The 16,338-nt window shown below is 44.9% G+C and overlaps 1 protein-coding gene across 1 annotated transcript in view; it reads left to right on the plus strand.

Moving 5' to 3' along the window:
* Positions 1-4,978: 4,978 nt before the first annotated feature.
* LOC144891029 (uncharacterized) overlaps positions 4,979-16,338 on the plus strand; it is a 34,952-nt gene continuing 23,592 nt past the window's right edge. Inside the window, exons 1-3 of the mRNA XM_078773271.1 lie at positions 4,979-5,116; positions 6,840-7,079; positions 7,198-7,427. Of these exons, the coding sequence (XP_078629397.1) occupies positions 6,881-7,079; positions 7,198-7,427 (429 nt within the window). The 5' untranslated portion in view covers positions 4,979-5,116; positions 6,840-6,880. The remainder of the gene's footprint in view (positions 5,117-6,839; positions 7,080-7,197; positions 7,428-16,338) is intronic.

Here is a 16,338-nt window from a genome sequence, read left to right on the forward strand (position 1 = left end):
GACAAGAGATTGATGCACAGTCGGGAGCTTGGCACCTTTGATGGCATCTCCAGAAGTGGACCCAATGAGATACACATTATCCTGAGCCCGAGTTTTCAATGAAACACTGGTACTAGCAAATGCCATATCTGCAAAATACGCAAGAATGTGGGTAAAATCCTGTTAATTCTTACTCCACAGGGTCACTCTCTACAAAAGAGCCACAGTCAATAAGTTAGGCCTACGTATTACACACTAAAAAAGCGTACCCCTGACCCCGGGAACCTGTACAAAACATGCATGAAAATTGCCCAGATAGTGATCATAGGAAGTCTCAAAACTGTATGTATAATATATTGTATATAACTATATATATAATGTATAATGTGTATTTATGTATATTTATTATTTAATGTATATTTTATGTATAAATTTAATGTATATTTAATTATAATGTATATATATTGTATAACTATATATTTATTTATTATATTTAAATTTTAATATATTATATTTATTTTTAATATATTATTTAATGTATTATATTTGTCTATATTTGTATAATTGTCGATCGTATAATTGTATATATAATGTATAATATAATATATATTATTATTATTTAATGTATATTTACGATATATTTATTTTTAATATTATATTTAATGTATATATATAATTATGTATTTATTTTGTGTATATACAGCCCAAAAAATGGGAATTCCTATTTTTGCATGGGGGAAAATTCATCACTGATGTGGCACCCCTAAATATTATTGGATTCCATTCACATTTGGTGTGGTTTCCTGTGACACCAAAAGGAACAAACATAGACCATGTCCCGGAGAAAATCTGCATTTTGATTTTTTGAAGCCCACCCTAATATATATATATATATATACATATATATATATATATATATATATATATATATATATATATATATATATATATATATATACACATACATACATACATACATACATACACACACACATATATATATATATATATATATATATATATATATATATATATATATATATATATATATATATATATATATATATATATATATATATATATATACATACATACATACATACATACACACACACATATATATATATATATATATATATATATATATATATATATATATATACAGTCATGTGAAAAAGTAAGTACACCCCACGTAAAGATTTGTCTTTTTCAACATATTTCAACATACAGCTATTTTATCTTCATTTCAACAATATTGATAGATAAAGGTGATATAATATAACAAATATCATGAAACATTTACATTTTGTAATCCATTGTATAATTTAAATGAACATAAATGCAATTTTCGCATGTGGAAAAAGTAAGTACACCCTTGGCTCTAATAGGTGGTATTGCCCCCTTTGGCAGAAACAACCTCAAGTAGGCATTTCTTATAACTGTCTACCAGTCTCCGAAATCGACTGGGAGAAATTTTTTCCCACTCCTCCATGCAGAATTCTTTCAGCTGTGTGATGTTTGAGGGGTTTCTTGCATGCACAGCTCGTTTCAAATCCCCCCACAACATCTCGATGGGATTTAGATCCAGGCTTTGACTTGGCCATTCCAGAACCCTCCATTTCTTTCTTTTCAGTCATTTCTTGGTGGATTTACTGGTATGTTTAGGGTCATTGTCATGTTGCAAGGTCCCCCTTTCGGTTGAGCTTCAACTTTCTGACAGATGGCATCGCATTATCCTCAAGCACCCTCTGGTACAATGAAGAATTCATAGTGGATTCTATGATGGTGAGCTGCCCAGGCCCTGATGCAGCAAAGCTGCCCCAAACCATAATATTTCCACCACCATACTTTACAGTTGGTATCAGGTTCTTGTGGTCAAATGCTTTCTTTGATTTTCACCAAACATGTCTTCTGGTACTGTGGCCAAATAGCTCTACCTTTGGCTCATCTGTCCAGAGCACATTGTTCCAGAAGTGCTGGTCTTTGCCTAGGTGTTCATTGGCAAACTTTAGTCTTACCCTGATGTTCTTTCTGGACAGCAAAGGTTTCCTCCTGGCACACCTCCCATGTAAATCAAATTTGTGCAGCCTCTTTCTAATGGTAGACTCGTGCACTTTGACATCAACAGTGGCAGGAGCTACCTGTAGATCCCATGATGACATTCTGGGGTCTTCGAGACTTCTTTCAGCATCTTGTAGTGCCTGAACAGGTTGGCAGTTGTTTGGAATCTTCTCCACTTGTAGATGATCTTCCGGACAGCCGAACCTGAGCTGGTGCACCTGATTCTAATTTTAGGTATTTGAAGTAGTGATAAATGTCGGGGTGTACTTACTTTTTCCACATGCGAAATTTGAATTTATGTTTATTTAAATTATACAATGGACTACAAAATGTAAATGTTTCATGATATTTGTTATATTATATCACCTTTATCTATCAATATTGTTGAAATGAAGATCAAATAGCTGTATGTTGAAATATGTTGAAAATGTCAAAACTTTACATGGGGTGTATTTACCTTTTCACGTGACTGTATATATATACAATATACATATATATATATATATATATATATATATATATATCTATCTATAATTCCAGTAATCTCTGTCTGTCTGTACGTTTGTTTGTCTGTGACCGCTGTTTCTCGACAACCACGGGTCCGATATACTTTTAACTTGCCAGGTATATTGCTGGGGACCCGAGGATGTGCCTTTTCAAGGTTTCATATTAATCGGACAATTACTTACCGAGCTATGTCCAAAAAACGATTCAACCAATCAGAGAGCAGCGAACGATCGCGTGTGCCGAACGTGGAGGACACACTCTGCCTCGGATGGCACATTTGAGAGCGTATTCATTTATTTCACGTTTGCAAACTATGTTGGCGTTAAACTATGTTTTAAAACTAATAAAACCGAATTTGCGATTCATTCGCTTTCCTGCGCGTTTGTGCACGCGATGGCGATTTCTTTACCAAACTCCGGAAGCCGTTCGCTTTGGACCAAACCATTGCATGTAAATAGAGGGGGGGGATTGTCACCGTACTCGCAAGCCGTTCGCTTTGGACCAAACCATTTCATGTAAATAGAGGGGGGGGATATAATTTTAGATATAGATATAGTACGGGCAATGCCCTAGTATATACAATATACATATATATATATACAAGTTGCCTGATTGCGTCTGATCGGGGTAAACGTTGTAACTCCATCACGTGCGATGCTGAATGATACCTCGTTTAAGGGCTCTTGTGTCCCGATTGTCCATGAGGAGCTTTAAAATTATTGTTATTCATGCAATCTCGAGTTATATTCATTTTTGTTGCGCATGTGGTGTATATGCTGAGCCGTTGGTTTGCACATATACAGGAAATTAAAAAAAATTCACTCAAGCTGTCAATATCGAACTATATATCGAAATATATAAAACCGAAAAACACGGTTGGTGAAGCCACCCGTCCATTTAGCCGTTTGACTATACGTCGATTAATTACGTACTGTTTGAACGTTGGTTGCATCCTGCCTATTAATTGCGTACGTCTAATAATTACGTACTATTGGAATGTACCTTTCGACCCTTTGGACTGCTGTGGCCCCCCTTAGACCTTTGAAGACCCTTTAAGACTGCCAAGACCACTCAGACCCATTAACCCCCAAAATACCCAAAAGACCAAAAATACCCCGAAAAAAGGCCCTGAAGACCAAAAGGCCCTTAAAGACCCTAAAGACCCAGACTCCGAAGTGCTAAAAGACCCATGAGACCTAGAAGACCAAAAAGACCATGGAGATCCCAAAGACCTTAAATTTCCCAAAGACCTTAACGACTCAAAATACCCTAAAATACCCTGAACACCCAAAAGCCCCCAAAGACCTGGGGGACCCAAAAACCCCAAAGACCCAAATAACCCATAAGACCCCAAAGATCCAAAAGACCCAGAGGCCCCAAAAGACGCAAAATACCCCAAGGACTTAAAATACCCGAGGAATCCGAAGACTCAAAAGGTCCTGAGGACAAAAAGACCCTTGAAGACCCTAAAGACCCAAAAGAACACGAAGATCCAAAAGACCCACAAGACTCCGAAGATCCAAAAGACCCTTAAAGACCCCGAAGACCAAAGAGACAACAGATAACCCAAATACCTTAAAGACCCAAACTACCCTGAAAGACCCTGAACACTCAAAATATCCCAAAGACCTGGGGGACCCAAAAACCCACACAGACTCAGAGGATCCCAAAGATCCCAAAGATCCAAAAGACCCTTTAGACCCTGAAGATGTTTTCAACCCTAAATACTCAAAATACCCCGAGGAATTTCTACGGGCCCCTGACATTATGCTGTCAAAGGACATTCCTGTCAAACTTCCAAGATATTCCACACTCTATTGCAAACTAATTTATTTACAACAGCCCGGTGGAACTGGGTTATTTGCTCATATAATTATAAATGTAAATAATACACTTAGAGGCTACAAGCACGCTGAGCATACCGGTATGTAACAAACATAGAACTAACAATAGTTATCATGGAAGGTGCACAGAATGTTCCACTGTTCCAGTGAGCCAATTAAATGTCGACAAAGTTTCCGATTCTTGATAAACTCCGCCATCTAGTGGTCCTGAAAGCTATTTTAAAGCGCATATTGTGACGCGTTCAGCATTAATGCCTATCTCAAGTTACAATAAAGGGACAGCATAGCTTAGATTAGAGGGATGCGCAGTCAACTTCTCCAAAAGGGGATTCCTCCAAAAGGTTTTAGAGGTTTCTGGATTATTTTTTTACTTGTATATACTTTTAATGCCACTTGGTTACCCTGTGATGACAATGTCATGATACTTGTAAATGTAATGACCTAAGAAAGTTTGTAAAGTTGTAAAGTAAAGTTGTAAAGTAAAGTTGTAAAGTTGTAAAGAGTTGAAAAGAAAGTAATCTTATTAAATAGCTGGTTATTGTGAAGCATGCAAAAATGGAAACATACTGGTTGGGCAGGTTGAGTTTGAGGAACTAAAAGTTGATGGGAGTGGTTATCTGGAATTTGAACTTCTTCTGATGCGTTGATACATTGGCTGCTTTTTCTTTGGAAACATTCAAATATAGGTTTCATTTTGAGCGTGATAAGTTGTGATATACCTTCTGGTGAGTGTGCTGAGATGTGCGGCCTTGATCGGGAATGCTGAATAAGCCTAATAGTTTCAGCGTAAACTTAGTGTCAACAGTTTGGAATGTGGTGTTTTCCTCGCATTGTCATTCTATATCTTACATTGCTCGGAGATTCGTATTTATATTGTACATATACTATGTTCGATTGGCAGGATAGGCTGGAGGTATGCACACTTGTCTCTGAGCTTAATGTAGCCTGGGTTTTTAAATTGTCATCCCGGTGTTTCGCAGGCAGGTTGAGGCCTCAATGTGTGTGCCGTTGCTCGATGGACGTTAAGCTGGCATCCCATCTGCCGGCATTAGTTGGTGGATGTTAAGGATCCCATGGTGTCCTTCGCGAAGTGTGGGTTATCTCCGGCATCCTGAACAAATTCCAAATTCCTGCCGAGACTGCGTGTAACAAAATGTCTGGCCTTCGTGGAGGTTCCTGGACTCAAAGTTGTACTGCATGCTGTCTCAGAGTGTGACTGCTGTCTGTGCAGAAGTTTCTGCACTGTAAACAAATTTACCAGGTATAGTTTGTATGTTTCATGTGAATGGACTTTAGGTACGAACGCTAACATACTGTTTATTGTGACTGCACTTGTGAGGTTCTTTGGCCCTTGGACTGAGTCCGAAACGGGGGCTCTTATGGATTGGGTCTCGCCCATCCGTCCGTACGTCCGCAACCATATCTCGGACATGTATGGACCGATTTTGTTCATACTTGGCACAGAACCAACACATGACGGTTTACATATGCACATCATTTTGTTTCGCGATGCGATCAAGGATGGCCAACTGGCGGCCATTTTAGTTGTAAGAAACTCAGTGTTGAACACGTCCTCAACCATTCCTCAGACATACATGGACTGATCTTATTCAAACTTGGCAAACAGATAACGAATTATGGAACGTCATTTGTTCTTGAGATCAGATCCAATATGGCCGACCGGTGGCCATTTTGTTACTTAAATGTGCCACAACCATTTCTGGGACATACATGGACTGATTTTGTTGAAACTTGGCACATAGACAATATATGAGAGTATACATATGCAGAATATTTTGTTTTTTAATCCAACCAAAAATGGCCGACTGACGGCCTTGAACTCAATACAGCAAAATTAATAAAACCACAAGGGCTATGACATTTTATGTCTTTTTCTCCTTGTGTTTCCGTGCAGTGGGATTTAAGTGTAATGTGAATAACCTCACCCTTACTGCATCTTGAGTGTGTATATGCAGAGAGTTAAAAATGTTATATGACTGAGATACTCACAGTAGTACAAGAAACGCCAACATTATTTAATTTCTCACATATAAGTATAAAAATGAAATAATAATGGAGATATCGTATGTACTCTTGATGGAGCTTGAATGGAGCTGTCACGTCAAGACGACAAATACTTTGAGGCTAAACCCGAATATGGATAGGTTGCCACTCCACCGCAAGACACTAGAATGGAGGGGCAGGAATTTGAAACTCGTTCAGAGTGCCGGAGATAACTCGATTATTCTTCTTTAAAGACAGCATGGGATCCTTAACATCCACTAACAACAGTACTCACAGACAGGATCCTCCAGATCAATGTTCTTTGGAGAGATGAAGCAGACATTGATGCTTCGCCTGACCTGTGAAACACCAGAATTAAGCAACCAAAGTAGATTGAGCAGAGTTTGATTTTTTTTGTGTGTGTGTGTGTGTGTGTTTATAAAGGACCACCATCATCTGGCAAATCATAGCTCCCGCAAAGAAGCATGAGCTTTCGGTTGGAAACATATGGCAACACATTGGGAACAGAGAAAGAGTTTGTGAAAAAAATAGAGAAAAGACACAACGTAAAGAAGATAAATGAGGAAGATCACAAATCTAAATATCATCCACCTCTCGTCCTGCTTTGTGTGAATGCAACAAGGGTGGGCACCGATACCCAGGCAGCTCTTCGAGAACATCCAGGTGAGTGGGCATGTCATTCGCCCACTCAACAATGAACTACATTTCATTTGGTGATTTCCTTTTATTTATTTTTTTGTGGGAAACTTCTTGATGTTTTACCTTTCCCTGCTGTTGACAGATGAGTCGTCTATCATCTTAGTTGTGTTGAACCACCAACCAAAACAAAATGTGATGCAAGATCCACACAGCTATTCTCACGTGAGGCACGACAACATCCTTGCTGTTGTTGATTGCTTCTTCTATGATTCTGAAGGATTTTACAATTGTGAGGAGAACGACAAGGCCATCAAATGTGTGGCAGAAGAAATCAAAACATATTGTAAGATCAAGAAAAGCAAAAAAGAAAAGGTGGGTGACGATGAAATGAATTTGAAGCATTTTGATGGGTATTTTATGAGTCACGTGAGTGAAGTCTGAGAGCACGAAGGCCCAAGAGCAGAGTTAGGATTAAGCTTTTTGTCATCGCAAAGGCAAGAGGTATCCCAGCTCCCATTTCACAATAACGTTTAATGCTTGAATGCCAAGGCATATTCTTTGAGCAATAATTTGATTGCTCTCTTCTGGTGTTGGCTTAGCGGTTAGGGTGCGGGCTTGGGATCCTAGGAACCTGAGTTTGAATCCCGGTCGATCGTTGAATTAACACCAGGGGGGTTGACTCAGCCTGTAATCCTTCCGAGGTCGGCAAATTGAGTACCAGCTTGCTGGGATGAATGATCACGGTGTGTACCCCGATTTAGAATAGGTACACCGTATCCCTGCGCATCGTAAGCGGCGACCAATGGTTGGCGTCAGGAAGGGCATCCGGCCCTAAAAAAAACATTGCCTCAAACAGGGAACCATGAGCTCATGGGGCCCGCAAGGCTAACCCCCGCTCTAGCGGGGAAAATGGCCTTAAAACGATCATTCATTTATTCATTCATATTCTCTTCATTCTGGGGAGATGTAATTTCACAGATTATATACAGGGTGTCCACAAATTACTGTTCCAAATTCAAACGATAATAATTACAATAATGAAATAAGATACAATGATGCAATTTACTGCCTGTGAAAGAACATTTCTCACAGTTTTACTGTCAATATTGTCAAGATCATCATCCAAAACAGAATAGACGGACTGCGGTCGAAAGTGTCATGAACGTGTTCGTCATTCTCAACTATTGCGATTGGTTGACCTGTTCCCTTAGTATTATCTTGGATGCAGCCTGTGGCTGCTGGTTGCATCATTGCTGGGAGCATGGCTGTCCTCATGATGCAGTTCCCTGTTTCCAGTAGGCTAGTGCTCATTTTGCTGACCTCAGAAGGATGACAGGCTGTAAACCCACCTGGTTTAAAGGCACAACAGGGGCTCAAACTCAAGTTCCTAAGAACTTAAGCCCCCCCCCCCCAACGCCCCCTTAACCTTCCTCACCAGAATGCAATCAGTCCCCAAAAACCTTTTGTTCTTTCTGGTTGAGGCTCACATTGCAATACCAAAAGACTCAACAACCAAGTACAGTGGCTTTAACTCCCAACTGCAGATTAAACTGAAATGGATATCATCATATATATATAAAGCTCTTTCTAACAACTGATTAACTGTTCTTACTGTGCGGTACCTTCCTGGTGTCATAGAAAGCTTAAATTTGGCATGCCGATGGACATCGACGCCTGTACACTGGGAAAATCCCAGAACTGTCGGAAGGCATCTGTAAATGAAAATTTACGTTAAAAAAACTGTAAACACATACGTAAAAAACAAACAAAAACCTCAATCGACATCTAGCATTTGAAAATTGTTATTTATATAACTGTTAACTGTGAAATAAAAATTTAAAAGAAAATTTATGTAAAAACAATAAATGCATGCATAAAATAAATAAATGTAGAGGAAACCTAATAAACCTCAATTGATATCTATACTGAAACGCAAAAGAAACTTACCACCTTTGAAACCTTTAAATATCAACAATAACACTGCGTGTAGTAAATGTGTGAACTTATTTGTGGACAATAGTGTCCTCACTGTCAGACAAAACGGTCACGGATGGTCACTTGAACCTTCAATGGTCACTTCATAGCACAGCTGTTGAACAGCCGTTTTGACTGTCAGTGATTAGCCAAGGGGTACGGGATGATTTTAATGAGCTGCACGTGATGTCTTGATATTGGCTTTAAAAAGGCCAGTGCAAAATGGGCATTTCAATCAACATGCCATGATTGTCAAGGGATCAACGGCAGCGTGCCCTGGGCATGCTGCAAGGCGGACTGAGCTACTGTTAGGTGGCACGTCGCCTTGGCTGTTCACACTAGACGATATCGGCCTTGGTGGACAGAGACACCCTCCACAACTCTGCAGATGACAGACCTCGATCAGGGAGGCCAAGAGTCACCACTGCAAGGCAGGACAGGCAGATGGTCCGAAGTCACCTGCGGGATCGATTCCGTCCAGCATCCCGCACTGCGCAAAACGCAAAAGCAAAATAAACTTACCACTTGTTTGAAATGTAATAAAATTGTAACAGTTCAAAATAAAACAAACCAACAATTGCGAATTGAAGCATTGGCATTTTATTGATGACATGTCAAGTTTTTGACCAAGATACACCATCTCATCAGTTTGTTCTACAGTACAGAACAGCACAGGGTGCAATGTCAGTCCCCTTTCAATAGCGTGTGTGGCCACCATTGTTTTGGATACAGGCAGTGCATCGTCGGCGTATACTGCCTACCAGTCTTTGGATGGATTGCTGCTGGATTCTGTCCCACTCAGTCCTCAATGTCTGAAGCAGCTCTGCCCGTGTCCTGGCCCTGCCAACTACGCGTCTCCCAAGCTCATCCCACAGGTGCTCTATGGGATTCAGGTCAGGGGAGAGCGCAGGCCACTGCATGGTGTTGATGTTCTCGCCTTGGAGAAATGCAGTGGTAAAGCAAGCAGCATGGGGACGAGCATTGTTATGCTGAAAGTTTCTCAGTTCTGGGTGGTCTAGCAGGAATGGCAGCAGATGAGGTCGCAGGATGTTATCCACATACCGCTGGGCATTAAGATTCCCATCCACAACCACCAGTGGCGTCCTGTACCGGCCTGATATGGCGGCCCACACCATCACACTTGGGCCACCCCACCTGTTGGCTTGACACACGCAACAATCGGCATATCGCTCACCAGTTCTTCTCCAGACACGCTCACGCCCATCAGGACTGTCCACACAGAACCTTGACTCATCGCTGAAAGCGACCTCGTTCCACTGCGCCAAGGTCCACCGCTGATGCTGCTGGCACGATCTCTGTCGGTTGCGGCGATGGGCAGCCGTCATCACGGGGCCTCTGTATGGTCTTCTGGCAGTCAGACCATAGTCATGCAGTCGTCTTCGTGCAGTATCATTGGAGATCCGTGGGTTTGCATGCCCCGGTGTTTCTGCCGCAGTGCAGGATGCTGGATGGAATCGATCCCGCAGGTGACTTCGGACCATCTGCCTGTCCTGCCTTGCAGTGGTGACTCTTGGCCTCCCTGATCGAGGTCTGTCATCTGCAGAGTTGTGGAGGGTGTCTCTGTCCACCAGGGCCGATATCGTCTAGTGTGAACAGCCAAGGCGACGTGCCACCTCACGGTAGCTCAGTCCGCCTTGCAGCATGCCCAGGGCACGCTGCCGTTGATCCCTTGACAATCGTGGCATGTTGATTTAAACGTCCATTTTGCACTGGCCTTTTTAAAGCCAATATCAAGACATCATGTGCAGCTCATTAAAATCATCCCGTACCCCTTGGCTAATCACTGACAGTCAAAACGGCTGTTCAACAGCTGTGCTATGAAGTGACCATTGAAGGTTCAAGTGACCATCCGTGACCGTTTTGTCTGACAGTGAGGACACTATTGTCCACAAATAAGTTCACACATTTACTACACGCAGTTATTGTTGATATTTAAAGGTTTCAAAGGTGGTAAGTTTCTTTTGCGTTTCAGTATATATATGTATATATATATATATATATATATATATATATATATATATATATATATATATATATATATATATATATATATTGTTGTGGTTTTGTGAATAAAGGATAACCCCCCTCGTAGGTAGACGCACCACAACATGTAGTCTCGCTGTAGTTCAGTTATCTCTTAGTAAATGTAAGCGTAGTCTCCTTTCCTGTGTTTAGTTTTGCGTTGACCAGGCCAGTGAGTAGGCCTCAATTGGGCTAGAATGCCATGTGCTCGGCCTGGAACAAGTCTGGCAAGGCCAAAGGGAGGAGCTGCAGGGGGAGTGGCCGGTAAGCAGCGAGCCGCCAATCAGAGCTTGAGGGGAGTGGCTCACCACGGCAACGAGAGGAGGGGCATGGAACATTCTGGTAAGGCCGGGGAGGGGCCATATAAAACCCTGCCCCGAGCCCCCAGCATGAGATTTACCCCGAACAAGCAGGGAATCGGTCAGAGACAGAATCGGAGAGAACGAGCAGAACGCGTCAGAGTCGCCCAGCCCCTGAACGAGTCGGAGTGCTTGAATTGAATTGCTTGTTATAGCCGCGGTACACGAATATTCTCCGTGCCCTGTGCCCTGCGCTCTGCGGCTGTATTAATCGCGCTTGTGGAGACTATCCATCCCGGAGCCACCTATGCCGATGACCCTCCTACCTGGGCTCCCTGCATACATGCCGTGAACACCAGAGGGCCAGGCCCGGCGAGCTGTCCAGGAGCGACCGACGGCAAGACGTGTTTGGCACGCGAACTTGTTCTTCCTCCTTTTTCCCTGTGTGAGTGAGTGAGCCCTTTGTCTGGATATAAGTTAAGACTGCTTAAGTGCCTGCTCTGTGTCTCTTCGCCCTGTACATAGTAAATAAACCCGTGTTCTTCCTCTTATTTGATCGTTCCCGTCCTTTCACTATTGGCTTAGCATCGCATGAACAAAACCGCTCGAATCGGGTTCAATAAAAGTAACGGCACGAGTCACGTGATACGCAAACCGCTCGGCGGACTCGATTAGCGTGGCTTGTGTGAGGTCTGGTCCCCGTTTTCGTGGCAGCGTGGGTACCAAAGGTACATGTGGGATCGACCCGATACCCTTTTCCACGCTCGCTGCGGGAGTGGCGACTTGGCCTCGTGGACACGAAGACCCGAGGGGGAAAAGGGGCTTAACCCCCCCCCTCTGTACGTCGACGGGCTTCGGGAGATCCGCAACAAATTGGTGTCAGGAGTGGGATAATTGGACCTAGAGTGTGCTTCATGTGCTCAAAATTACGAGTGGATGAAATTTAGTTTGTAAAATCAAAATTAAATTCATACGATGGCTGGCCAAGGTGGTCAAATGCCGGTGGGGGTAGTAGAAGAAGAACTAGTGACCCAGGACCAATAGGAAGGGTTGGTAGAAGAAGAGGAAATTGAAGAGGATGCGGCTGTTGGTGAAGAAAATGGCGGCGCCTCACAAGTGGCGGCGGAAGCCGGGCCCGCTGTGCAAGCCGGGATTAGCATCGAACTACTCTTAGCTCAAATACAGGCATCCATGAAAATGGAGGGGGATCGATTGGCTAATCAAATGAATGCCCAAAACGACGATATGAAGGCTCAGGGTGAGCGATTGGGAAAGCCGATGAGAGAAATGAAGGAGGGGTTGGAAAACAAAATGGGTGGTCAAATGGGAAAATTGGGAGACGAAATAAAAGAATCCAGGTGTGAAATGGAAAAAATGAGGGCAGCATCAAAAAGGGACAGAAAAAATGGGGGAGGACATTGGGCGCAGGTTGAGAGGGAAGGTCGCGGTGGTACGCGATGAGGTGGAGCGGTGCAGATAACGCATGGGGAGCGAGCTAGAGCAGAGGACAGCCAAATTGACTGGGGCAATGGGGGTAGCGACACGGGCTGAAGAAGAGCCGACGATCGTCAAATTGGAAAATAAAATTTTGGGGGCGCCGGCGAAGGCTGAGTTGGAAAAGAAAATTGCGGGGGCGCCGACGATCATCGAGTTAGAGGAGATAACCCGGGAAAAAGAAGAAACAATTGGGGCTGAAGAGACGGGAGAAAGAAAATAAATCACGGGAGAAGGTGATGGAATCCGCGCAAAGTTCGTGTTTGCACCGTGATGCCGGGCTTGCTAACTCAATAAAAAGTTTGCAGGTGCTGGCGGAGAAGGAGGGCCCCGAAGTGAGTGAAAATGGCGCGAATGTCTTTGGTGCGAACGGGTGCTGGGTGCGCTTGGGAGAGAGGCGAGACCCGGGCGTTTATGATGGGCCCATTGTGCGGTGTACGAGTGAGAGTGGTAGCAAGAGTGTGCATGCGAGGAGCAAGAGTGTGCACCGGAGTGTGCGAGGGCCGAGTGCGTGGAGCGAGAGTGTGTTTCGGAAGAATGTGTGCCGGAGTTTGCGACACCGGAGTGTGCAGAAAAAGGGTGTGCACCGGAGTGTGCGATACCGGAGTGTGTGAAAGGTGCGAGTGCGCCTGGGTGGTGTGCACCGGAGTGTGCGATAGCAGAGTGTGAGTGAGAGTGCACACCAGAGTGTGTGGAGGAGTGCACACCGGAGTGTGTGTGGGAGGAGTGTGCACCGGAGTGTGTAATGGGCGAGTGTGTAGAGGAAAAGTGTGCAACGGAGTGTGCAGGAAAAGAGTGTGCACCGGAGTGTGCGAGAACGGAGTGTGTGGGAGGCACGTGGGCGCCTGGGTGTGCGAGTGTGGAGTGGGTCGCGCGTGGTGAGGACACGGCTCAAGCATCGACACTGACCGGGGTAGCGCCTAGCGGGATGGGTAGCGTACGTAAGCCCCCGGTGAGTTGTGTGCATCAGGGACCGGAGGGGATCGGTGCGGCGTCGGTCTCACAAGGACCGGCATGCACGATTCGTGCCTTCGGCACCTGCACGGTATGGTTGGTGCCGTATAGCGGCAAGGCCGATCGGCCGGGTTCAAGGGGAGGTAGGAGTTATCGGAGCCGCGCACCTTGTTGGGTGTGGTGCTTCGACCGTGGTCGGCTGGGTCATCGTGCATGGGACCACGAGGCCCCGCTCAGGGATGGAGCCCGGCACCTGGGCCCATCGATCCCTCCCCCCTTGGATCGAAAATGCCGGACGGACACCCTATGCAGGCGACCAACCACCCGCATGGATTGCTCAGCCCTTCGAGGCCGAGCTGTGACAATGTACCTCCATGAATGGGAGCTCATAGTTTAGAGGACTGTGAAGAGTAATGTACCCCACGTGGGGGAACGGTAGTGTAACCATTCCTCCCACGGGGGGGGGGGGGGGGGGCATGAGCATTCGTTTAGAGGTATGGCAATGTTAGGCCCATGGAGGGGCCAGCAATGGTCGCCTCCATGGGGCACCGAAGCTAGCCGAGGGAGGGCTAGGATAATGTTAGGGAACTAGAAGACCTTAGAGACTGAGATTTAAGTAGTGACACCTGAACTATAGAGGGGACGTAGACAGTTTAGGTGGTTGATTAAAAAAAAGGAAGTGCATAGTGCAAAGGGATGACGGGGAAGCACGAGTTTTAGGGGAAATCAGTTAGATAGATGATGCTGTGTGTTTGATGATGCATTGTGTGTGAAAAATAAATGGTATTGTGTTGAGGTGTGTGAGAAAAGTGGTGTGCGAGATAATTGGTGTGGAATGCTTGGTGTGGAATAAAAGGTGCGGAATGCATGGTGCAAAGGAGTGAATGGGGGGAGTGGAACCCATTCACGGAAGCCCGGGGTGGGTAGTGTAAAGCCAGGTAGAGGGCGTAGGTAAATTGTATGGATATTGACACCTGTGGTGCGGGTAGTAGCAAGAAGTGTTTTGTAGGGTGCATGAGTCGGTGGAATGGCTGGGCGTGTGGCTTACTTAGTGCGTGTGGTTATTGAGGCACTGTGCCACTGGTAGTTTGTTGGCCAGGTGAGGCCGCAGGTAGGCTCTGGGAGCCAGTTAGTTGTAGTGTGAGTGGGGCCCGAGGATCCCAGGAGAGGACCCAGGTTGCCCGATGCCAAGGTGGGCATAGAGGGGGTAAGTGCCAGGGAGGGCCTTCCCCGGTTAGGTAGTCACGAGGAGCAGGCAAGCTTGGGAGGCGGATTCAGTGGCAGAGGTGCGCAGGTAGGTAGACCTGCTGGTGGAGCCACACAACCCAGCCCTGAAATTGTGCGAGGGCACAGGGTGAAAATTCGTGGGGGTGAGACCCAAATTTGGAGGGCACCACAGCGTGGGCAATGGGAATGCGGGTTCTTAGAACCACATAGTTTAAAGAGGCCGATTGGCAGGGTATGACCCCGGGTAGTTTAAATGAGTAATGTTATTAGTGTAGTTAGGATGAGAAATCCCTTCGCACCATACACAGCCATTCACCGAGGAGGACGAGCTCCACACCGAGGCTCTGTAGGCTGATTGAGTAGTAAGATGCATCATGACGTAAGTGAGACATTGTTTTGTTCCATCCCTTCCTTCCTGGGAGGGATTTGGAGAAGAATTTGGCATAGAGGGGGATATGGGAGACAAGATGTAGAGACAGATTGTAAATACATAGGGGGCTAGGGTAGTGTAGCCAGCGGTGGGGGGTATGGACGGTTCGGGACGAGTTTGCTCTGCTCGCTCTTCCGCGTCCCTTGCACCACACCAGGCATGGTGGTGCCTGGTCACCTTGTTTTTCATGTGCCACTGTGTCTTTTCCGCTTGCTTGTTGTGCCTTGTCTTCCCTCCCTGCCCCAGGACCATTTTGGAGGCCGAACTGTGCAGCACCATCACACCTGTGCAGCTGAACTGTGCAGCACCTTGCTGCCAGTCCTTTTGCTCCACCCTTGCTACATCCGTGCAGCACTTTGCTGCAAAACCACCTTGCTGCACCCTTGTCACACTAATGGACCACAAGCCTTGTGGCCTCGCACCTCTGCTGTGCAGCATCCTGCTGCAAAATCATCTTGCACCTTAGTGCAATCATCTTTGTATGACTACTTGTTTGAGTGGCACTGATGCCACGCAGTTGGACCACGTGGGAGCGGCCCTGCTGGCCAAATAAAAGCATTATTTACTATTGTGTGCTAGGGATGACGAAGATGTGTAAGATTAGATGGCCCTGATGCTTCAAATGGCCTGTTTGCCGGTCAGGGCCAGCCGGTTTTATTAGCCGCACACAGAAGACGCAAGATGCAAGATGCAAGCAGCAAGTGCCATTTATGAGTGTGTTTTGTTTTGTTTCGCCCCTCCAATTTTCTCTTCCTAAAGTACAGGTTCTGGGTCATAGCATTGTAAATAAAGTAAGTTCTGTGCATGTAAATATAAGAATGTTGCCCACCGGCTATGTGTGTAGTTTGAAAATTCCGAAAAT

This window comes from Myxine glutinosa, chromosome 2 (assembly GCF_964187855.1).
Source record: "Myxine glutinosa chromosome 2, kmMyxGlut1.1, whole genome shotgun sequence".
NCBI classification, from domain to species: domain Eukaryota; kingdom Metazoa; phylum Chordata; class Myxini; order Myxiniformes; family Myxinidae; genus Myxine; species Myxine glutinosa.